Genomic DNA, 19926 nt, shown 5'->3' with positions numbered 1-19926 from the left:
TTATGCGAACATCAGACACGCTCCAATGATCACTGTTCACATACACATGTGCATGCATGCATACACACACACACACACACACACACACATGTCAAAGAAACCAGACAACCACGGAAACCATCTCTAATGGTAGTCTTTTTTATGTGTGTGTGTGGGAGGGGGAGGGGGGGGGGCATGGGGGGGGGGGCGGACTTGGGTGTGTGTGTGTGGGGGGGGGGGGGGGCGTTTAGCCATTGTCATGTTACATATACATATATACAGTCCCTGGATCCTGATGAAATGGCAGGATGCTGATGTTGATCAATCTCATGAGCACTGATGTTTATTGTTGATCAGTGGAATGGACTACCTGCGAGGCTGGGCCCAGAAATTGTGAGTAAACGTTTCAGAAGCAATACACCCTCCAGCAGCCAGCCTTCTCTCAAAGCATGTGCCTGCAGTATATATATCTATACATACTCCTCAGCTGAGCTGATACTCCTCAAGACTGATGCTTCTCCTGTGAGACTAGCCACCAGTATTACACCCCCACAGTCTGTGCCACCTATGCTCTCCCCTTGCTATGATGATGATGAAGCAAGGACTTCTCTTGATCCTTTCTCGTTTGCATGGTTATTGCTCTTCAGCTGCCATTGAATATTTCACTTTGGGGGGATGGGGGGGGGGGTTGTCAGGGGGGTGGGGTGGGAATGAGGGTGTGCATGATGACATGTGGTAGTTGCATTTGTGGGGGGAAAGAAAGGAAAAGACGAGACAGACTGCATCTTTTGAGGATCGTTTGCTGTACGCCTGCATGCTGGGTTATGTTTGTTTTTGTTTTTTTTACAGTTGATTGTGACTAAACCTCTTGAGAATGTTTCTGCCTGCTGGTGATCTAAGATGATATTGGATGCTGTACAGATTGACAGACTTGCATATCTTGCATTGTTATTTGAAGAGCTAGAATTCTGCCTTTCTCCACAACTGTCCCGCCCCCCCATCCCACACCTTCCTCAACCTCTCAACCACCCACCCACTTCCCCCCACCCCCTCACCTCCCACCCAACACACACTGTCTTCAATCAAGAGGGTATAAGTGCTAGAATTCTGCCTTTCTCCACACCTCCCCCTCACCCCCCCCCCCCAAACCCCCACCCACATCCCCCCACCCCCCTCACCTCCCACCCAACACACACTGTCTTCAATCAAGAGGGTATAAGTGCTAGAATTCTGCCTTTCTCCACAGCTTCCCCACCCCACCCCCTAGCCCCCCACCCACATCCCCCTAACACCTTCACCTCCTACCCAACACCCACTGTGACTGTCTTCAATCAGAGGGTATTCAGAGGGAACTTTTATCTTTCGGAGTGTGTGCTTAGTCCTTGGCCTTTTTCAAAGAAATGTTAGCACTTGAGTGAGTGTGGAGAGGAAGGAGCATGGTGTGAATGCATGTGCATGAGGTTCGAGGCATGTGGGAGTTGTGCTTGTAAGACAGAACTGTTCTCTCTTAGGAAGGTGGCACAGAACTGATCATTTGAGTGATTTATATTGATGAAAAGGTGGTCAGACGGCTTGGAATATTGTCCTGTTTTACCTGGGTCATCCTATTCTAGTATAGTCCAGTTATCAGCATGATGTATTTTGTTTTACAAATGAGATTGGATGGTACTTGTCAGCATTATATTATGTTTTTTATAAATGAGATAGGGTGGTAGTTATTAGCAGTTTATATGATTTTTTTTTCATAAATGGGATCAGATGTTCATCCTGTGAAGCTCTGTATTTTCCCATGAAGTATCATTTGTTCCCCAGTGTATCAAATGAATTTGTGTATGGGTTCCCGATTGATGTTTGCACAGGACGTAATTCCATGTTACTTCCCAGCTGTTCCACTTTCTTATTGACATTATTCTCTGTTTTTTATTGTCATTATTCACTGGTTTTTTTCTTCCAGAATATATTTTCTTGATAAGATTCATATGAACCTATAGAATATAATATCTTTTGTTTGTTATCATACAGTATCCATCTGCAATGTACATGTGTAAATTCTATGCTGTGATATATAAATGTGTGTGTGTTGTGTTGTGTTGTGTTGTGTTGTGTTGTGTTGTGTGTGTGTGTGTGTGTGTGTGTGTGTGTGTGTGTTTGATATAGATAATCAATTTGTAATTTGTACATACATACACTGTATGCAATCTATTTGTAAAGTACATATGCACCGTATCCACTTTTTTCATGTTCATCACCCATATTTCCGTCAGCTACAGTTCCCTGGTAATAATAGAAGAACTTTTTTCTGTGGTAGCTGAACTAAGTATGTGCACCCATTTATCTGGTCATAGTAAAGAACTGGTGTGGCAACTTCATGTAAAAAAAAACCCAGCAGTTATTGACGGGAAGGTGCACCTGTATATGATTAGCTATGGGTTATAGAAATGGGTGTGGATGTGTGTGTGTGTGTGTGCGTGTGCGTGTGCATGTGTGTGTGTGTGTGTGTGTGAGCATGATTATAATTCTGTTGTAAATACTCACAGTTTGTTTGTCCCTTAGAGTGTGTTGTGTCTGAGTGTGTGAGCTTGTGTTATGATGCACAAGTGACTTTTTATGTTACATTTTAAAATAAAAATGAATGAATACTCATACATAATTGGTTCATGGTACTTAGTAGCTTTCAGAATGAATTACATCTGGTATTAGTAGCTGATAGAATTAATGACATCAGGTATATAGTAGTTTTTAGAATGAATTATACACCAGGCACACAGTGGATTTTAGAATGAATTATACTAGGTACATAGTAGTTTTTAGAATGGATTATACACCAGGTACTCGGTAGCTTTTAGAATGAATTATGCCTGGTATAAAGTAGCTTTTAGAATGAATTATATCAGGTACATAGCTGCTTTTAGAATGAATTATGCCTGGTATAAAGTAGCTTTTAGAATGAATTATATCAGGTACATAGCTGCTTTTAGAATGAATTATGCCTGGTATAAAGTAGCTTTTGGAATGAATTATGCCTGGTATAAAGTAGCTTTTGGAATGAATTATGCCTGGTATAAAGTAGCTTTTGGAATGAATTATGCTTGGTATAAAGTAGCTTTTGGAATGAATTATATCAGGTACATAGCTGCTTTTAGAATGAATACAGACAGGTGCATACCAAATACACCATTTTTAGAATCAACTCCAGTGTGTATACTTGATTTTAGAACAAATACCAATATGTACATGCTATCATGCAGAAAAAAATAGTGGTAAAAACCTAAAGTTTATGCATTTAGAATGGCTTGTGATACTCATCCACTTGCATTTGTGATGGTGTTACAATTTGATAATTTTTGGTTAAAAAGGTAAAACAAGAAGAAACAGCGAACATACCAATATGACGGCATTTGTGATGGTGTTACATTGCAATAATTTTTGGTTGAAAAAGGACATACAAGAAGTAGAAGGGAGCATACCAATATGACAGCATGGTGTTACATTGTGATAATTTTTGGTTAAAAAGGTAAAACAAGAAGAAACAGCGAACATACCAATATGACGGCATTTGTGATGGTGTTACATTGCAATAATTTTTGGTTAAAAAGGTCAAACAAGAAGAAACAGCGAACATACCAATATGACGGCATTTGTGATGGTGTTACATTGCAATAATTTTTGGTTGAAAAAGGACATACAGGAAGTAGAAGGGAGCATACCAATATGACAGCATGGTGTTACATTGCGATAATTTTTGGTTAAAAAGGTAAAACAAGAAGAAACAGCGAACATACCAATATGACGGCATTTGTGATGGTGTTACATTGCAATAATTTTTGGTTGAAAAAAGACATACAGGAAGTAGAAGGGAGCATACCAATGTGACAGCATGGTGTTACATTGCGATAATTTTTGGTTTAAAAGGTCAAACAAGAGGAAGCAGCGAACATACCAGTATGACAGCATTTGTGATTGTGTTACATTGCAATAATTTTTTGTTAAAAAGGTCAAATATGAGGCAGCAGCAGACATGCCGACCTGATAGCATAGTGTTACATTGCGATTATTTTTTGTAACAAAAGTCAAACAAGAGGAAGCAGCGGACCTACCATCATGACAGCATTTGTGATGATGCTACACTGCGATAATTTTAGGTCATAAAGCTTGATCATGAGCGATAATTTTGGTGCCTTTAATTTCAGCAGCATTTAATCATGTGTCGATGACTGGTGAGTGGAAAGAGCGGTCAGTTTGATGAAGGTGGCATCCATCACCGAGCCACCATGTCCTTGGGCTTTCAGTCATCCTGCAGCCTTGCTCCTGTCACTCGTTAATCCTCACTCATTTGAATGATCTCTTGCCTTGGGTGATGTTCGAGGGTCTGAACATCGTGTGAAGGTTTCACGAGTTTCAGTACGAGAAGTGATTTTGGACTTGACAGTATGTTCATCAGTAGTTGGAAGTGTGTGTGGGATTTATGTGAGTGGTTGAACTGAGAGCAGTGTCAGAATGGGCCTTTTAAGGGGCTGCAGCCTGGGGAATTTGATGTGGATCTGGTACAGACAGCTTCAGAGTGTGCTTTCTTCTTCCGAGTCTTCCCCCTACCCCTATCAGAACTGGTAGGTTGCAAGCCAGGGGTCTGTTTTGTTTTTTTGACTTTTTCAGTTATCAGTGTCTTCTGCTCCATCTCCTTTTCCTTCATCATCATCATCATCTTCTTCTTGTTGTTGTTCTTCTTCTTCTTCATCATCATCACCGTCATCACCATCACCAACATCATCTTCATCTTCGTCTTCTTCTTCTTCTTCGTCTTTTTCTTCTTCTTCGTCGTCAGTGTCATTGTCGTCGTCTTCTTCGTCTCCTTCTTCTCCTTCATCATCATCATCATCATCTTCTTCTTCTTCTTCATCCTCCTCCTCCTCCTCATCTTTTTCTTCATCATCCTCTTCTCCTCCTCCCTCAAGAGTCACTGGGGTGCAGCACAGAAGAACTGTTCACCAGATTCCTCCAGGTCTGCCGGTTGTTTGTCAAAGCCTTGGTCTGCAAATGGTTTTCCTGTCCATTCTGCAGTGTTGTCAGTTTGTCATTAAAAAAAAATTAATTAAAAAAAAATCTAAGGTATGGTAGGGTAAGCAATCACATTCACTTGCATGATTTTGGATTTTTTTTAAAGCACACAAAAAACAACATTTGTTTGTTGGGTTGGTTCCTAAATAACATGAAGCATTCTTTCAAAGGGACTCAAGTAAACAGAGAACAGTATTTTAGAGAGAGTCAAACTTTGCACAGCGTCGAGGCAAAGAAGCTACGACAGCATTCTATGTGACGTTCATACAGCAGTGGTAACGTTTGGAACAAGCTGGCCTAACAGAAGCTGAACTGGAAAGAATTAGGTTAGTGGCAACAGGAGAGGACATGCATACAATGATACATCATATTGAATGTCACTGTTGGAACTGCACTACATGGGTACACCATATTGAATATCAGTGGCCTATTTTTACTTTTTTTGGGGGTGGTGGGGTGGGGGGATAGGAGAAACAAAAGGTCGGATCAAGGGATAGGCTCATGAAGGGAAGGGGGTGGTTGGGGGGTCTGGGGGGGGGGGGGGGGTAGAGGGGGGGGGGGGGGGGTAGAAGTGTTGAGTTGGGGGTGGGCATGAAGGCATGAAACTTATTGTCCTGAGTTCAAGGTATATAGAAAATAGATAAATAATCTCCTGCAGAGTTAGCTTACTAATCTCATTGGCTATTATAATAATAATGATGATAATAATATACATATATATATTATGAGGAAGAAAGTGTTCAGATCCACCCAATGAATATAATGGATCTTTGCCCATAACTTCTCTTGGTATACATGTTTGAACCCAGTTGAGGTGTCTTAATGGATAAAGGGATGGCTGCTGGGATGGAAGTTGGGATCAGTTGGGATCTTTTTCTGCTCCGCCTTCCATTGTTTCTTTAAGTCCATTCACAGACAGAACTTAGAAGGTGTTTGTTTCTAAATATTAAATTTTGAGTAATCTTCTTTTGATGTTTGAGGTCTGTCTGCTGGATGTAGATACAGATAAAGATAGTGAGGTAAATAGTGAGGTAAAATGTTTACAGTTTCATGGCAGCAGCTACTCCTTGACTGGCCCTTTGAGATCTAAAAAAACAGTCACAAAATATGAATATTTGAGTCATATTCTTGTCATACAGTGAATATAAAAAAAACAAACAAACAAACAAAAAAACGCACAAAAAATAGGTGTTGGGATAAAAGTTGGGACAGATTGCATCCTCCCCACTCCCCTGCCCCCTCCTCCCTCCCCTGCCCCCTCCCCCCCTTCCCCCCTCCCCTGCCCCCTTCCCCCCTCCCCTGCCCCCCCTCCCCTCCCCTGCCCCCTCCTCCCCAATTCCCTGCCCCCACCCCCCACCTCCCTGCTGTCTTCTGTAGAACCTAAAAATTTGAGTTAATTGAATTTTTGAAAAAAAAAAATCTTTTGCGTATGATGACCACTGGGAGTGATGATGATGATACTTCAGAGATTGTTATTTAAAAAAAAATTTTTTGATGTGATGCTTTGTGACTGTTTATTTCCTTTAAGATATGACTTAGAGCCATCACCACTTCGTGGTGTGTTTCCCATGATGGAAGTTAAGTGGAAGGCTTACACAGGGGGTTAAGGGGGGTGGGGAGGGCAGAGGTTAGTGGGGTGAGGGGAGGGGAGGGGGGGGGGTAAGTGAAGACAGCTTGTTTGCACAAGGATCTTGCTGCACTTTCCTTGTGTGTACATGCAGCTGTAATTCAATAACTCTTTGTTACACACGTGGACAGGACAAAGGAAGGCAGTGTTTGTTATGAATTGTCTGTTGGATCGCTATCTTGGGCTTCCCCCTTTTGTTTGTGTTTGTCTTTTTTGGGGGGATGTGGGGGGTGGGTGGGTGCGGGGATTGGGGGTTGGGGGTCCCTTGATTATACAGAGAGGTAAAAAATACAGAGTGCGTATATTTTGTGTGTGTAAGTGCCTGATGCATGTGTGTGCATATATGTGTACGTGTGTGTGCATTGTGCATGTGTGTGTGTTTATGTGTGTGTGTGTGTATTACTCTGTGTGTGTTTGCACATGTTTGTATTTGACTCTTTGTGTGCACACGTGTGTGTGTGAGTGTGTGTGTGTGTGTGTGTGTGTGTGTGTGCATGATCATGACGATGTGTGTATGACGCAAATGAGCATGCACATGTATGCATTTGTGCCTGTGTGCCTGAGAGAATGTATGCATGCATGTGGGCTTGTGCATATGTGTGTATCTGTGTCAGTGTGTGTGTGTATTTGTGCATCCACATGCTCCAGTATGATCTTTATCCACCCCCATGAGTGGAAAAGAAATTTTTTTGTGGCTCTCATAAACCGAAAACCCACCATGGTTATTTTAATTTCATTTTTTTTTTATTATGTATAAGAGGCAGGCCAGGAAGGGACATGATGGGACCACTATGGTCATGATTTAACTGCAACATGCAATGCGGCAAGTATGGTGATGGAGATTCTGAGTGACAGGATGGTCAACAAATGATTGTGGCCTCTCCATGAAGGGAAGGAAGATGCTAACTCATGCACTTTACGTTATCTTCGACTTCTTTTACGAAACACTGGAATTAGAGATAGCAAATGTTAGCGTGTGTATGTAAGGCAAAACAAGTTTTTGGAAGTAGAGATAGTAAATATCAGTGTGTGTGTGTGTGTGTGTGTGTGTGTGTGTGTGTGTAAGGCAGAAGAAGTGATTTGATTCAGGGAGAGATGCAAGAGCAAATCCCTGTGATGTAGAGGAAGTGAGGGATTGAGGTAGGGAGGTGCAGCTCTGCTCAAGTGTAAATCCTTGTAACGGGAAGTTAGGGATTGAGATAGGGGGATGACTATCTGAACTGTAAATCCCTGTGATGTGACGGGAGCCATGTGAGGAAGGGGGAGTACCCAACATGGAGTCTTGGTGTCTGAAACAGATGGCTGTTTGGTGGGGTGAGATGCCAAGTACTGTGTGTGTGTGTGTGTGTGTTCACATGCATGCACAGTGCGCGCGTGTGTGTGTGTGTGTGTGTGTGTGTGTGTGTGTGTGTGTGTTCACATGCGTGCACAGTGTGTGTGTGTGTGTGTGTGTGTGTGTGTGTGTGTGTTCACATGCATGCACAGTGTGTGTGTGTGTGTGTGTGTGTGTGTGTGTGTGAACACTTGTTTGTATGTTGGTGTGTGTGTACCTGCATGTGCTCACATGCATGTATTGTGTGTGTAAGTGTGTCTTTGCGCTTGGTTTTTGTGTGTGTGTGTGTGTGTGCGCATATGAATGTTGAGCTTGCATAGTGTGCATTTGCATGCATAATTCACATACATGCATTTTGTGTAAATATGTGTCTGTGTGTGCTGGTGTGTATATATATATATATATATATATATATATATATATATATATATATATATATATATATATATATGTGTGTGTGTGTGTGTTTGTGTGCATGTGTATGTGTGTGCATGCATGCATGCGTGTGTGTGTGTGTGTGTGTGTGTGTGTACGTACAAGAATATATATGTGTGTAGGTGCAGGTGTTGACATGGGCACATTGTCGGTGTGTGTCTGTGTGAACATGTTTGTTTTGTGTATAATTGTTTGTGTGTATATGTTTGTCAGTGTGTGTGTGTGTGTGTGAGAGTGAGAGAGAGAGAGAGAGAGAGAGAGAGAGAGATTCAGGAGCAGTCCAACAAAGAATGCAGCTGAAAAACACTTGGTGCCAGAGAGACAGTGACATTTAGCCAACACCTCACCCCACCATAGTCATGGTGTAATTTGAAATAACATTTACCGTTTATTTCTAAGCCCTGTGCACTTTCGAACAGTTTGATAAAACCTAGACATACAGCCACAAAGAAAAGAAGAGAGAAAAGTTGCCGAAAAAAACTATGAATTTGATATTAAATTTAGACCTGTGATGAACAGACGTGCATGTGTGTATATACGTGAACACTCACATGAATCTGAGCGTTGGTATATATCAACTCATTAAATGATGTAGGTACTTGTGTGTATGTTTGTGCCAGTGTATAGATTTAAATGCATGTGCATGCACTCATGGACATACACAGAGGTGCATACACACACACACACTCACTCTGTGTCAAACGCATATATGCTTATCCACACTCACACACACACACACACACACACACACACACACACACACACACACACTTGTTCAGAAATGATTAACAAGGCTTTCATTTATTTGAACTTGTGCTTGAATTATAAGATCCTGTGGCATAGCTAATATAAATCATCAAGGTTACTCAAGAGCACACCCTCGTACACACTCACACACACACACACACACACACACATGTACACGCACATACACTTTCACATATGCATAAGTACACACATGCATGTTCACACACAGACATACATGTGAACACATGCTCTAACATACAGACATAGACACACTCAGACAGACCACAAACATAAACATACACAGTTTTTCACATACACACTGCTTACACACACACACACTCTCTCTCTACTCTCTCTTTCTCCCATTCGCTCTCTCTCTCTCTCTCTCTACTTTCACTCCTCTCTCTCTCTCTCTGTGTTGTGGATAGACCTAGAACAAAAGAAGGAAGGAAGGCACACACACTGTCAGGACACAGATCTGCAGGCAGCCCCAGTACCCAGCTCACAGCACACTGTGATAAACTCTTACAGGTGGCCCTTTGTTTTCCCCTGCCTGACCCCACACATTCCTTCCCCTGTCTCTCTGATGTCAGCCACCACTGTTCTCTGCTTCCCTCCCTTCTTGTGTCTCCATGTTTTACATTTATTTACTTATTTATCATCATGTTGTCTTTTTTATTTATTTATTATTATTATTATTATTATTATTACTACTACTTTTTAAAAAATAATTATTATTTATTTATTTATTTATGTACGCTTATAGTTGACTTCATCAAGTTTTTGCGCCCTATACATATTATTATTAGTAGTAGTAGTAATTTTTTTAATGTATTTATCTATTATTTACTCACCTTTTTTTTTTCTCAAGGCCAGACTAAGCGTGTTGGGTTATGCTGCTGGTCAGGCATCTGCCTGGCAGATGTGGTGTAGCGTATATGGATTTGTCCGAACGCAGTGATGCCTCCTTGAGCTACATGAAACTGAAACTGAAACTGAATCTCCCTTCTTTCTGCTGCTCTCTTTACTTCCCTTGCTCGGTTTTTTTTTTTTTTTTTTTTTTGTTCCTCTCTTTTGGTAATTTTGTTTGTGTAGAACTCTTACTTATGTGCATATTGCTTGCACTTAAAGATGGTGTGTGAACACACCTTGACTCTCGTTGCGTTCCAGTGTTTGTGTTGAGTGCACATCATACACATGCACATAGCTATGTACATGAGGATGCTTTTTTATCTCCATCTCTCTCTGTCTCAGTCTCACACACACATACTCATAGTTGCCCACTCCCTCTCTCCATGTCTTGTTCCCTCTGTCTCTCTCTCTCTCTCTCACATATAGATATAATTATTCTTTGTTGTCTTCTTGTTTTTTATCTCCTCCCTTTTCTTTTATAACTTGTGTCTTCTTATCCTTCTTTTTTGTCTCTTCAAAGCTGCCATCTGCTTTGCCGTCATCTTCTTCATCTTTCTATTCTTCATTTTTTCCATGTTCTTTACTTCCTTCTTCTTAGTCTCCTTCTTCTCTAGATTCACAACCTCCTGAATGTGTGTGAGCTTGATGCTTATGCAAACGAGCTATGTTGGTGCTAGAACAACTCTACCCTGATATCTTTCTCAATCTGTTGTGCCACATATCTCTGGCATTCCCCTGTTGTCTGTCTCTGTCTGTTGTGGCACTCTTCTCTAGCTCTGCCCTGTTGTCTCTATCTGTTGTGTCACACTTCTCTAGCTCTGCCCTGTTGTCTCTGTCTGTTGTACCACACTTCTCAAGCTCTCCCTGTTGTCTCTATCTGTTCTGTCACCACTTCTCTATCTCTGCCCTGTTGTCTCTCTCTGTTGTGTCATACTCTCTAGCTCTGCCCTGTTGTCTGTCTCTATCTGTTGTGTCACACTTCTCTAGCTCTGCCCTGTTGTCTCTGTCTGTTGTACCACACTTCTCAAGCTCTCCCTGTTGTCTCTATCTGTTCTGTCACCACTTCTCTATCTCTGCCCTGTTGTCTCTCTCTGTTGTGTCATACTCTCTAGCTCTGCCCTGTTGTCTGTCTCTATCTGTTGTGTCACACTTCTCTAGCTCTGCCCTGTTGTCTCTCTCTGTTGTGTCATACTTCTCTAGCTCTACCCTGTTGTCTCTCTCTGTTCTGTCACACTTCTCTATCTCTGCCCTGTTGTCTCTATCTGCTGTACCACACTTCTCTAGCTCTGCCTGTTGTCTCTGTCTGTTGTCACACTTCTCTATCTCAGCCCTGTTGTCTCTATCTGCTGTACCACACTTCTCTAGCTCTGCCTGTTGTCTCTATCTGTTGTGTCACACTTCTCTAGCTCTGCCCTGTTGTCTCTCTCTGTTGTACCACACTTCTCTAGCTCTGCCCTGTTGTCTGTCTCTATCTGTTGTGTCACACTTCTCTAGCTCTGCCCTGTTGTCTGTCTCTATCTGTTGTGTCATACTTCTCTAGCTCTGCCCTGTTGTCTCTATCTGTTGTGTCACACTTCTCTAGCTCTGCCCTGTTGTCTCTATCTGTTGTGTCACACTTCTCTAGCTCTGCCCTGTTGTCTATCTGTTGTGTCACACTTCTCTAGCTCTGCCCTGTTGTCTCTCTGTGTAGTGTCACACTTCTCTAGCTCTGCCCTGTTGTCTCTCTGTGTAGTGTCACACTTCTCTAGCTCTGCCCTGTTGTCTCTCTCTGTTGTGTCACACTTCTCTAGCTCTGCCCTGTTGTCTATCTGTTGTGTCACACTTCTCTAGCTCTGCCCTGTTGTCTCTATCTGTTGTGTCACACTTCTCTAGCTCTGCCCTGTTGTCTCTCTCTGTTCTGTCACCACTTCTCTATCTCTGCCCTGTTGTCTCTCTCTATCTGTTGTCACACATCTCTAGCTCTGCCCTGTTGTCTGTCTCTATCTGTTGTGTCACACTTCTCTAGCTCTGCCCTGTTGTCTCTCTCTGTTCTGTCACCACTTCTCTATCTCTGCCCTGTTGTCTCTCTCTGTTGTGTCATACTTCTCTAGCTCTGCCCTGTTGTCTCTATCTATCTGTTGTGCCACACTTCTCTAGCTCTGCCCTGTTGTCTGTCTCTATCTGTTGTGTCATACTTCTCTAGCTCTACCCTGTTGTCTCTCTCTGTTGTGCCACACTTCTCTAGCTCTTCCCTGTTGTCTCTATCTGTTCTGCTACATAACACTGGCATTACCTTGTTGTTTTTCTCTCTCTGTGTGTCTGTTCTGCTACATAACACTGGCATTACCTTGTTGTTTTTCTCTGTGTCTGTTCTGCTACATAACACTGGCATTACCTTGTTGTTTTTCTCTCTGTGTGTCTGTTCTGCTACATAACACTGGCATTACCTTGTTGTTTTTCTCTCTCTGTGTCTGTTCTGCTACATAACACTGGCATTACCTTGTTATTTTTCTCTCTGTGTGTCTGTTCTGCTACATAACACTGGAATTACCTTGTTTTTCTCTCTCTCTGTCGGTTCTGCTACATAACACTGGCATTACCTTGTTGTTTTTCTCTCTCTGTGTCTGTTCTGCTACATAACACTGGAATTACCTTGTTTTTCTCTCTGTGTGTCGGTTCTGCTACATAACACTGGCATTACCTTGTTGTTTTTCTCTCTGTGTCTGTTCTGCTACATAACACTGGCATTACCTTGTTATTTTTCTCTCTCTCTGTGTCTGTTCTGCTACATAACACTGACATTACCTTGTTGTTTTTCTCTCTGTGTGTCTGTTCTGCTACATAACACTGGCATTACCTTGTTGTTTTTCTCTCTGTGTGTCTGTTCTGCTACATAACACTGGCATTACCTTGTTGTTTTTCTCTCTCTGTATCAGTTCTGCTACACATCTCCAGCTCTACCCTGTGTTCTTTCTATCTGTTCTTTACCAACACTACAGGTATGAGTTTTATGGCTCTCCTTGGTAAACAAGCATGAGACAGAGCCTTCAGACAAGGTGGAAATTTATTGAGGCCAGGTCAGATTGGGGACTTAAATGTATGTATTTGTGTGTGTGTATGTGTGTGTGTGTGTGCGCGTGCGTGTGCATGCACACGTGTGCGTATGTGTGTGTGTGTGTGTGATGAAAAAGAAAAAGAGATGTAACTGTGTGTGAAAGTAACTCTGTATGTGTGTATGTGTGTGTGTGTGCATGCATGTGTGTGTGTGTGTGTGTGTGTGTGTGTCTGTGCCTACGTGCATGTCTGTGTGTGTGATGAAAAAGAAAAAGAGATATATCAGTGTGTGAAAGTAACTGAGTTTGTGTGTGCGTGCCAGTGTGCGTATGTGCGTGTGTGTGTGTGTGTGTAGCAGTAGTAGTCTTCAGTTTAACGTCTTCCACTTTAAGTGATATTAGACAACAACAACAACAAAAAAAAAAGGGGGTGGGGGTGGAGGGCGGAGCGTGGTGGTGGGAACGGTATTGGGCAGAGGGTGATGAATGATGTGTGTGTATGTGTGTGTGCGCGTATGTGTGTGTGTGGTGGGGAAAGATACAGAGCATTGGAAAAAATAAGACATTAAAAGGGGAGACATAGGCACAATATAGAAGGAAACGCTAACATCAAACAACTGTAACAACTATAACAAATGTCCAATTGGACAATTCAGCAAACCTTCTGCAATAGCAGATAACATCTTGAAATTGTCAAAAATACATTAAAAAGAATTTTCCGAGAAGTTTGGTAAAAACGATTTCAGACTCTGACATTCAAAGAGTATGTGTTTGCTTGAAATAGATTCTCCACATATGCATTTAACATCTCTGCTGAACTTTGTCATAAAAGTGTTCAGCTTTATCCTGTTTGATAATGCCTGAATTTGCCTTAATCTGAATAAATTACTGAATGTATTTGATTGATTGATAGATTCCGGTTGTTGAATATTATTTATACTTTTATTTAAAACTTCGCCATTTTGCTGGTATACTTTCCTAACTTTGCTCCATGATGCTTTTTCTAGTAAGCGGTACCCCTCTTGTACAGACAAAGGCACATAAATGTCTGTGGTTCCCTGTTGGTGTTTTGCACCTTTTCTTGCAGCCCTGTCAGCCCATTCATTATATAGGAGACCAAGGTGAGAAGGAACCCAACAAAAAGTTGTATGTGTTCCTCTCAAATTCAAAAGATGTACAATGTGACTTATTTCTATTATTATTTTGAACTTGTTCTTACAGTTTGGTGAGTTTAAAGCATATAATACAGATTTTGAATCAACACAAAATAAGACTTGAAGAAGGCAAATGGAAGATCAAGAATATAATTTAAAGCCATAAGAACAGCAATAAGTTCAGCTGTGAATATTGATCGATCTTTACCAATATGGTATGATCGTTCTGTTTTCAGTTTTGGTATAACGAAAGCTGAACCTGCTTGGCCATTGTCTAGGAATGAGCCATCTGTGTAAATATGTAAGTGGTCACGGTATCTATTCTGAAGGTGTAATCGGACTTCTGTTGCCATGATATTTGGATTTTCTTTTTTTGCAATGTCAGTATGATTGATATCAAACTGTGCTATTGATATCAAACTGTGCTTTACTCATCTCCCAAATGGGGTATGGACTTACTGTTTTATGCGTGTCTACATTATCTGGATTAATTTCGGACTTTTGGAAAAGGTTCGACACAAACGTGCCAATTGGTGTTAGATAAGATATCGTTTTAGCTCTTTTGGGGAAGTTGTTTTCAGATGTAATTCTTACTTCCTCTGATGTAAAATTTTCAGTTGTTGAGCTTCTCAATACGTATTTAGCACATGCCAGGTTTCGGTATTCATCCAAAGGTAATTCTCCTATTTCTTTATATGTTCCGAGGGTTGATGTGTGGAAAGGTATGCCAAGGGCAAGTCTATATGCTTTACAGTCAGTGCTTTGAAGTTTCTTTAACAAATACTTTGGAGCATTGAAAAAGACTTCTTGTCCATACGATAGTTTGGATTGAATAAGTGATGATGATAAATGTTTCAATATCGTTGTGTCTTGCCCCCAGTACTGTTTACTTATAACTTTGAGCAAGTTTAATTTTCTTGCTTTTGTTATTATTTATTCAGTATGGGCTTCCAAGCTAGTTTTGAAGTAAGCATTAAGCCTAAAAATTTTTTATCATATCTCTGTACTGAATGGGCTCATTTTCAGTTTTAAATGTTGGTAACTCTTCTGGATTATTACCATTGTTAAAAAGCATAATGTGAGTTTTTTCTGCTGATAATGTAAGACCATTGTCGACAATATACTTATTCAGTTTATCTATTTCTCTTTGGTTTGTTTTCTTAATATCGTTTAATGCCCTTTTTGATGTATTTCTTTTCATAGTTACATTCATCCACATACATATATCATCTGCGTATTGCACTAGGATCACATCTTTTGATAAGTGTTGGGGTAAGTCGTTCAGCAAGATGTTAAATAGAACAGGGGCAGTAACAGAACCTTGGGGTAATCCCATGTGAAGAGTCTTAGGATTTGAGTACGTATTTCCGACTCGTACTTGTATACATCTTTTAGTCAGGAAATCTTTGATATAATTATAGAGACGCCCTGAAAAGCCAACAGATTTCAGTTTAAAGAGTAACTTTGCATGCCAAACTTATCTTAGGCTTTCTTTATATCAAAGAAAGTTGCAAGAACGTTCTTTCTTCTAGCAAATTGTTGTTTTACATGTGTTGTAAGTTTAACCAAATTATCAATTGCAGATCTACCTCTCTGAAAGCCCGCTTGATTAATTGGGATAATTCTATTTTTATGGCAATAGTACATCAGTCTTCTCAAAATTATTCTTTCCATCAGCTTACCAGTATGTGATGTTAGCGCAGTTGGCCTGTAACTGTTCTTATCTGTTTTACATTTTCCTTGTTTATGAACTGGTATTACAATAGACTGTTTCCATTGTGCTGGCATTAAACCATCAATCCAGCACTTTTGAAAAAGCTTAAATAACAAAACAACTGTTTCAATCACCAGCATCACAGAGGCAGCTCTGCTGAGTACTTTTTCTACACTTCGCCGTTATAATCATTAACGTTTTTCCTTATATAGTTTGATGTTAAAGATTTTATCTATTAGTTTTTTTTACTTCCTAGATCTAGTTAGTTCCCAGTCTTTCTTTATTCTTGTGTGAAAATTGGTTTATAACTGTAAACATTCGTATAAGTAGTTGACTCTATTACTTTTATTGTAGTTGTTGTTATTGTTTTGCATGTGCCATAAGACATTATAAATTTTACTTCATCTATTTTTTCCAATACATATACCCTCCTTCACAGTGCCCCCCCCATTCGCAAACGTGCAATCCAGATCATGCAGTGGAACGCTAGATCTATTTCCACAAATTTGCCATATCTCATCCAACATTTGGCAAACTATAATTACCAAACGCTTATATTACAATCCCTAAATGTGAAGAAGAATAACTTACCCAAGCTTCCAGGTTATTATTATCCACCTGTGCACCAGCAGGTTGATACTGTCACAAAAATTAGTGCAGCCATATATATCCAAGAAGGGACTGAGTACAGTGTATGCTCTCCACCAGCACCTAATTCTACTCCTGATTTCCATTCATGCGCGGTACGTGTTAGATTCAGTGATCACCTTACTCTTTGTGTCGTCTCTGTGTACTTACCTAGAGGACCAAACGAACTTAATACGGAATGGTTACATAATGTTCAAGATAATGAAAAATGGTTGATAGGGGGAGATTTTAACGCCCATTCACCTTTTTGGGACAAAGATTGTTTATCAGTTACTTGTAACCGCTTTGTAGAAAATGTTGTTGATTCTTCCTTAAGCCTTTTAAATGATGGCAGCGTTACCAGAATCCCTGATATTGTAACTCACAGGGCGTCTGCTATAGATCTCTCTTTCATATCTGCTACGTTGTATCCAGAATGTAAATGGACAAGGCATAATGATACACTGGGAAGTGATCATCTACAGATCATCATGACTTTTATTGAAACTGAAAGATACACGGAATTTCAAAAAGACAAAGTCCCAAAGTATAACTATAAAGATGCTGACTGGGAGAAATTCGAAAGTATGCTTGCTTGCAAAAACACGGAGTCCGTAAACACTGGGGATATAGATAATTTATATTCCTTCTTTACTGACACAATATTACAAGCCGCCGATATATCAATCCCAAAATGTAATTCGCTTAAATCAAACAAACATTTAGGAAATATTTGGTGGACGCCAGCCTGTGAAGCAGCAGTAAATGATAAAAAAAAAAGAAAAAATGAAGTTTATAATTTATATGAAAAACAAGTCACAAGAAAATCTTATTGAAAAGAAAAGGGCAAACCATTATAGTAACTTGGTCATTGCACAGGCTAAAAGACAATATTGGTCCTCATTCTGTAATAATGAGATATCCAGTCATAAAGATACTAAAAAGGTTTGGAAAAAAATCACTGAAATGAAAGAAGGTATAAATTTGTCATCTTGCCCAATTAAGACAGAAGACAAAGAATTTCCGTCCAGTGCAGAGAAAGCATAAACATTTGTAGAAATGTTCTCAGAGTCTGTGCGATTGGAAGGTCTATCGCCTAAAATGAGTAAACACAGAACCGAAGAAGAGAGCAAAAGTGATTATTCAGATCCAAGTCCCGATAACAGTCAATACATCAATGCTCCACTCACACTCAGTGAGGTTAAAGACGCATTACTATCCCTCCCATAAAAGAAAACATCTGTAGGACTTGACGTGGTCTAAAATGAGATGCTTAGACACTTACCAGAAAATTGTGTGTGTGTGTGTGTGTGTGTGTGTGTGCGCACATGCGTGCGCAATGTGGTCTGTGCCCAAGTAAGTGTTGACCTTTTAGACACAATGTGAGATCTAGTGGGAAAAGATGCAAAGAGTTAGTTGTGTTGACATAAAAGGGAAGTATACTGAAGTGCATATTGAATGACATAAAAAAGAATCAGTTGGTTTCACAGTTCTTTTTCTCTTTTTTTTCTAGGGAGTTGGGAGGTTGAGAGAGGGGTGTGTGTGTGTGTGCGTGTGTGTGTGTGTGTGTGCGTGTGCGTGTGTGTGTGTGTGTTTTTTCAGTATTATCTTGGTAAATTCTAGCACAACTTGTGAGAATTGTACAGCTTGAGATCTACTATTTAGAGAACAATGGCCTATGATAGTCAGAAGATTGAGAGAGGGACGAGATGGAGGGGGTCTGGGGGTGGGGGTGGGGGCGAGGAAAGAGAGAATAATTCAAAACACTGATCAAATAAGAAAGGCCCTGTCAGGGATCTATCTTTTAGAGAGAAAAGCCGTGTAAGGGATCAAGTTTTTAGAGAGAGAGGCCCTGTAAGGGATTTAGCTTTTTAGAGAGAAAGGCCCTGTAACAGATCAAGCTGTTACTAGTAGAGATAAAGGCCCTGTAAGAGTTCTAGCTATTATAGAGAAAGGACCTGTAAGGGATCAAGCTATTATTAGGATTAGAGAAAAAGGCCCTGTAATGTATCAAGTTATTAGAGAGAAAGGCCCTGTCAGGGATCTAGCTTCTAGAGAGAAAAGCCGTGTAAGGGATCATTTTTTAGAGAGAGAGGCCCTGTAAGGGATTTAGCTTTTTAGAGAGAAAGGCCCTGTAACAGACCAAGCTGTTACTAGTAGAGATAAAGGCCCTGTAAGAGTTCTAGCTATTATAGAGAAAGGACCTGTAAGGGATCAAGCTATTATTAGGATTAGAGAAAAAGGCCCTGTAATGTATCAAGTTATTAGAGAGAAAGGCCCTGTCAGGGATCTAGCTTCTAGAGAGAAGGGCCCTGTCAGGGATCTAGCTTCTAGAGAGAAAGGCCCTGTGAGGGATCTAGCTGTTAGAGAGAAAGGCCCTGTGAGGGATCTAACTTTTAGAGGGAAAGGCCCTGTAAGAGGTCTAGCTTTTAGAGAGACAGGCCCTGTCAGGGATCTAGCTGTTAGAGAGAAAGACCCTGTCAGGGATCTAGCTATTAGAGAGAAAGGCTTCATAAGGGATCTAGCTTTTAGAGAGAAAGGCCCTGTAAGGGACCTAGCTATTAGAGAGAAAGACCCTGTCAGGTATCTAGCTATTAGAGAGAAAGGCTTCATAAGGGATCTAGCTTTTAGAGAGAAAGGCCCTGTAAGGGACCTAGCTATTAGAGAGAAAGACCCTGTCAGGGATCTAGCTATTAGAGAGAAAGGCCATGTAAGGGATCTAGCAATTAGAGAGAAAGGCTTCATAAGGGATCAAGCTTTTAGAGAGAAAGGCCCTGTAAGGGATCTAGCTATTAGAGAGAAAGGCCATGTAAGGGATCTAGCAATTAGAGAGAAAGGCTTCATAAGGGATCAAGCTTTTAGAGAGAAAGGCCCTGTAAGGGATCTAGCTATTAGAGAGAAAGGCCATGTAAGGGATCTAGCAATTAGAGAGAAAGGCTTCATAAGGGATCAAGCTTTTAGAGAGAAAGGCCCTGTAAGGGATCTAGCTATAGAGAGAAAGGCCCTGTCAGGGATCTAGCAATTAGAGAGAAAGGCTTCATAAGGGATCTAGCTTTTAGAGAGAAAGGCCCTGTAAGGGACCTAGCTATTAGAGAGAAAGGCCCTGTCAGGGATCTAGCTATTAGAGAGAAAGGCCCTGTCAGGGATCAAGTTATTATAAGTGATTGAGCTCTGTCAGTAGAAAAACAATGCTGATGAAAACAGTGAGAAATATTTGATTGTACGGCCCATCTTATCTCTGTTCCCATCAGAGAACTAACAACTTCAACAATGAAAAAACACCACCACCAGCAGTAACAACAACAACAACA

At 40.8% G+C, this 19926-nt stretch overlaps 1 protein-coding gene across 4 annotated transcripts in view; it reads left to right on the top strand.

The window, feature by feature from the left end:
* Positions 1-19926, top strand: part of LOC143287661 (uncharacterized) — a 107895-nt gene that overhangs the window by 18134 nt on the left and 69835 nt on the right. For 3 of the 4 annotated variants that reach the window (XM_076595822.1, XM_076595818.1, XM_076595820.1), the window contains exon 4: positions 337-372. The exons of the other annotated variant lie outside the window; for it this stretch is intronic. In XM_076595822.1, coding sequence (XP_076451937.1) covers positions 337-372 — 36 coding nt within the window. The remainder of the gene's footprint in view (positions 1-336; positions 373-19926) is intronic. 4 annotated transcript variants of the gene reach the window in all.

The sequence above is a fragment of the Babylonia areolata genome, chromosome 11 (genome assembly GCF_041734735.1).
Source record: "Babylonia areolata isolate BAREFJ2019XMU chromosome 11, ASM4173473v1, whole genome shotgun sequence".
NCBI classification, from domain to species: domain Eukaryota; kingdom Metazoa; phylum Mollusca; class Gastropoda; order Neogastropoda; family Buccinidae; genus Babylonia; species Babylonia areolata.
This window is presented reverse-complemented; position numbering and strand designations above follow the sequence as displayed.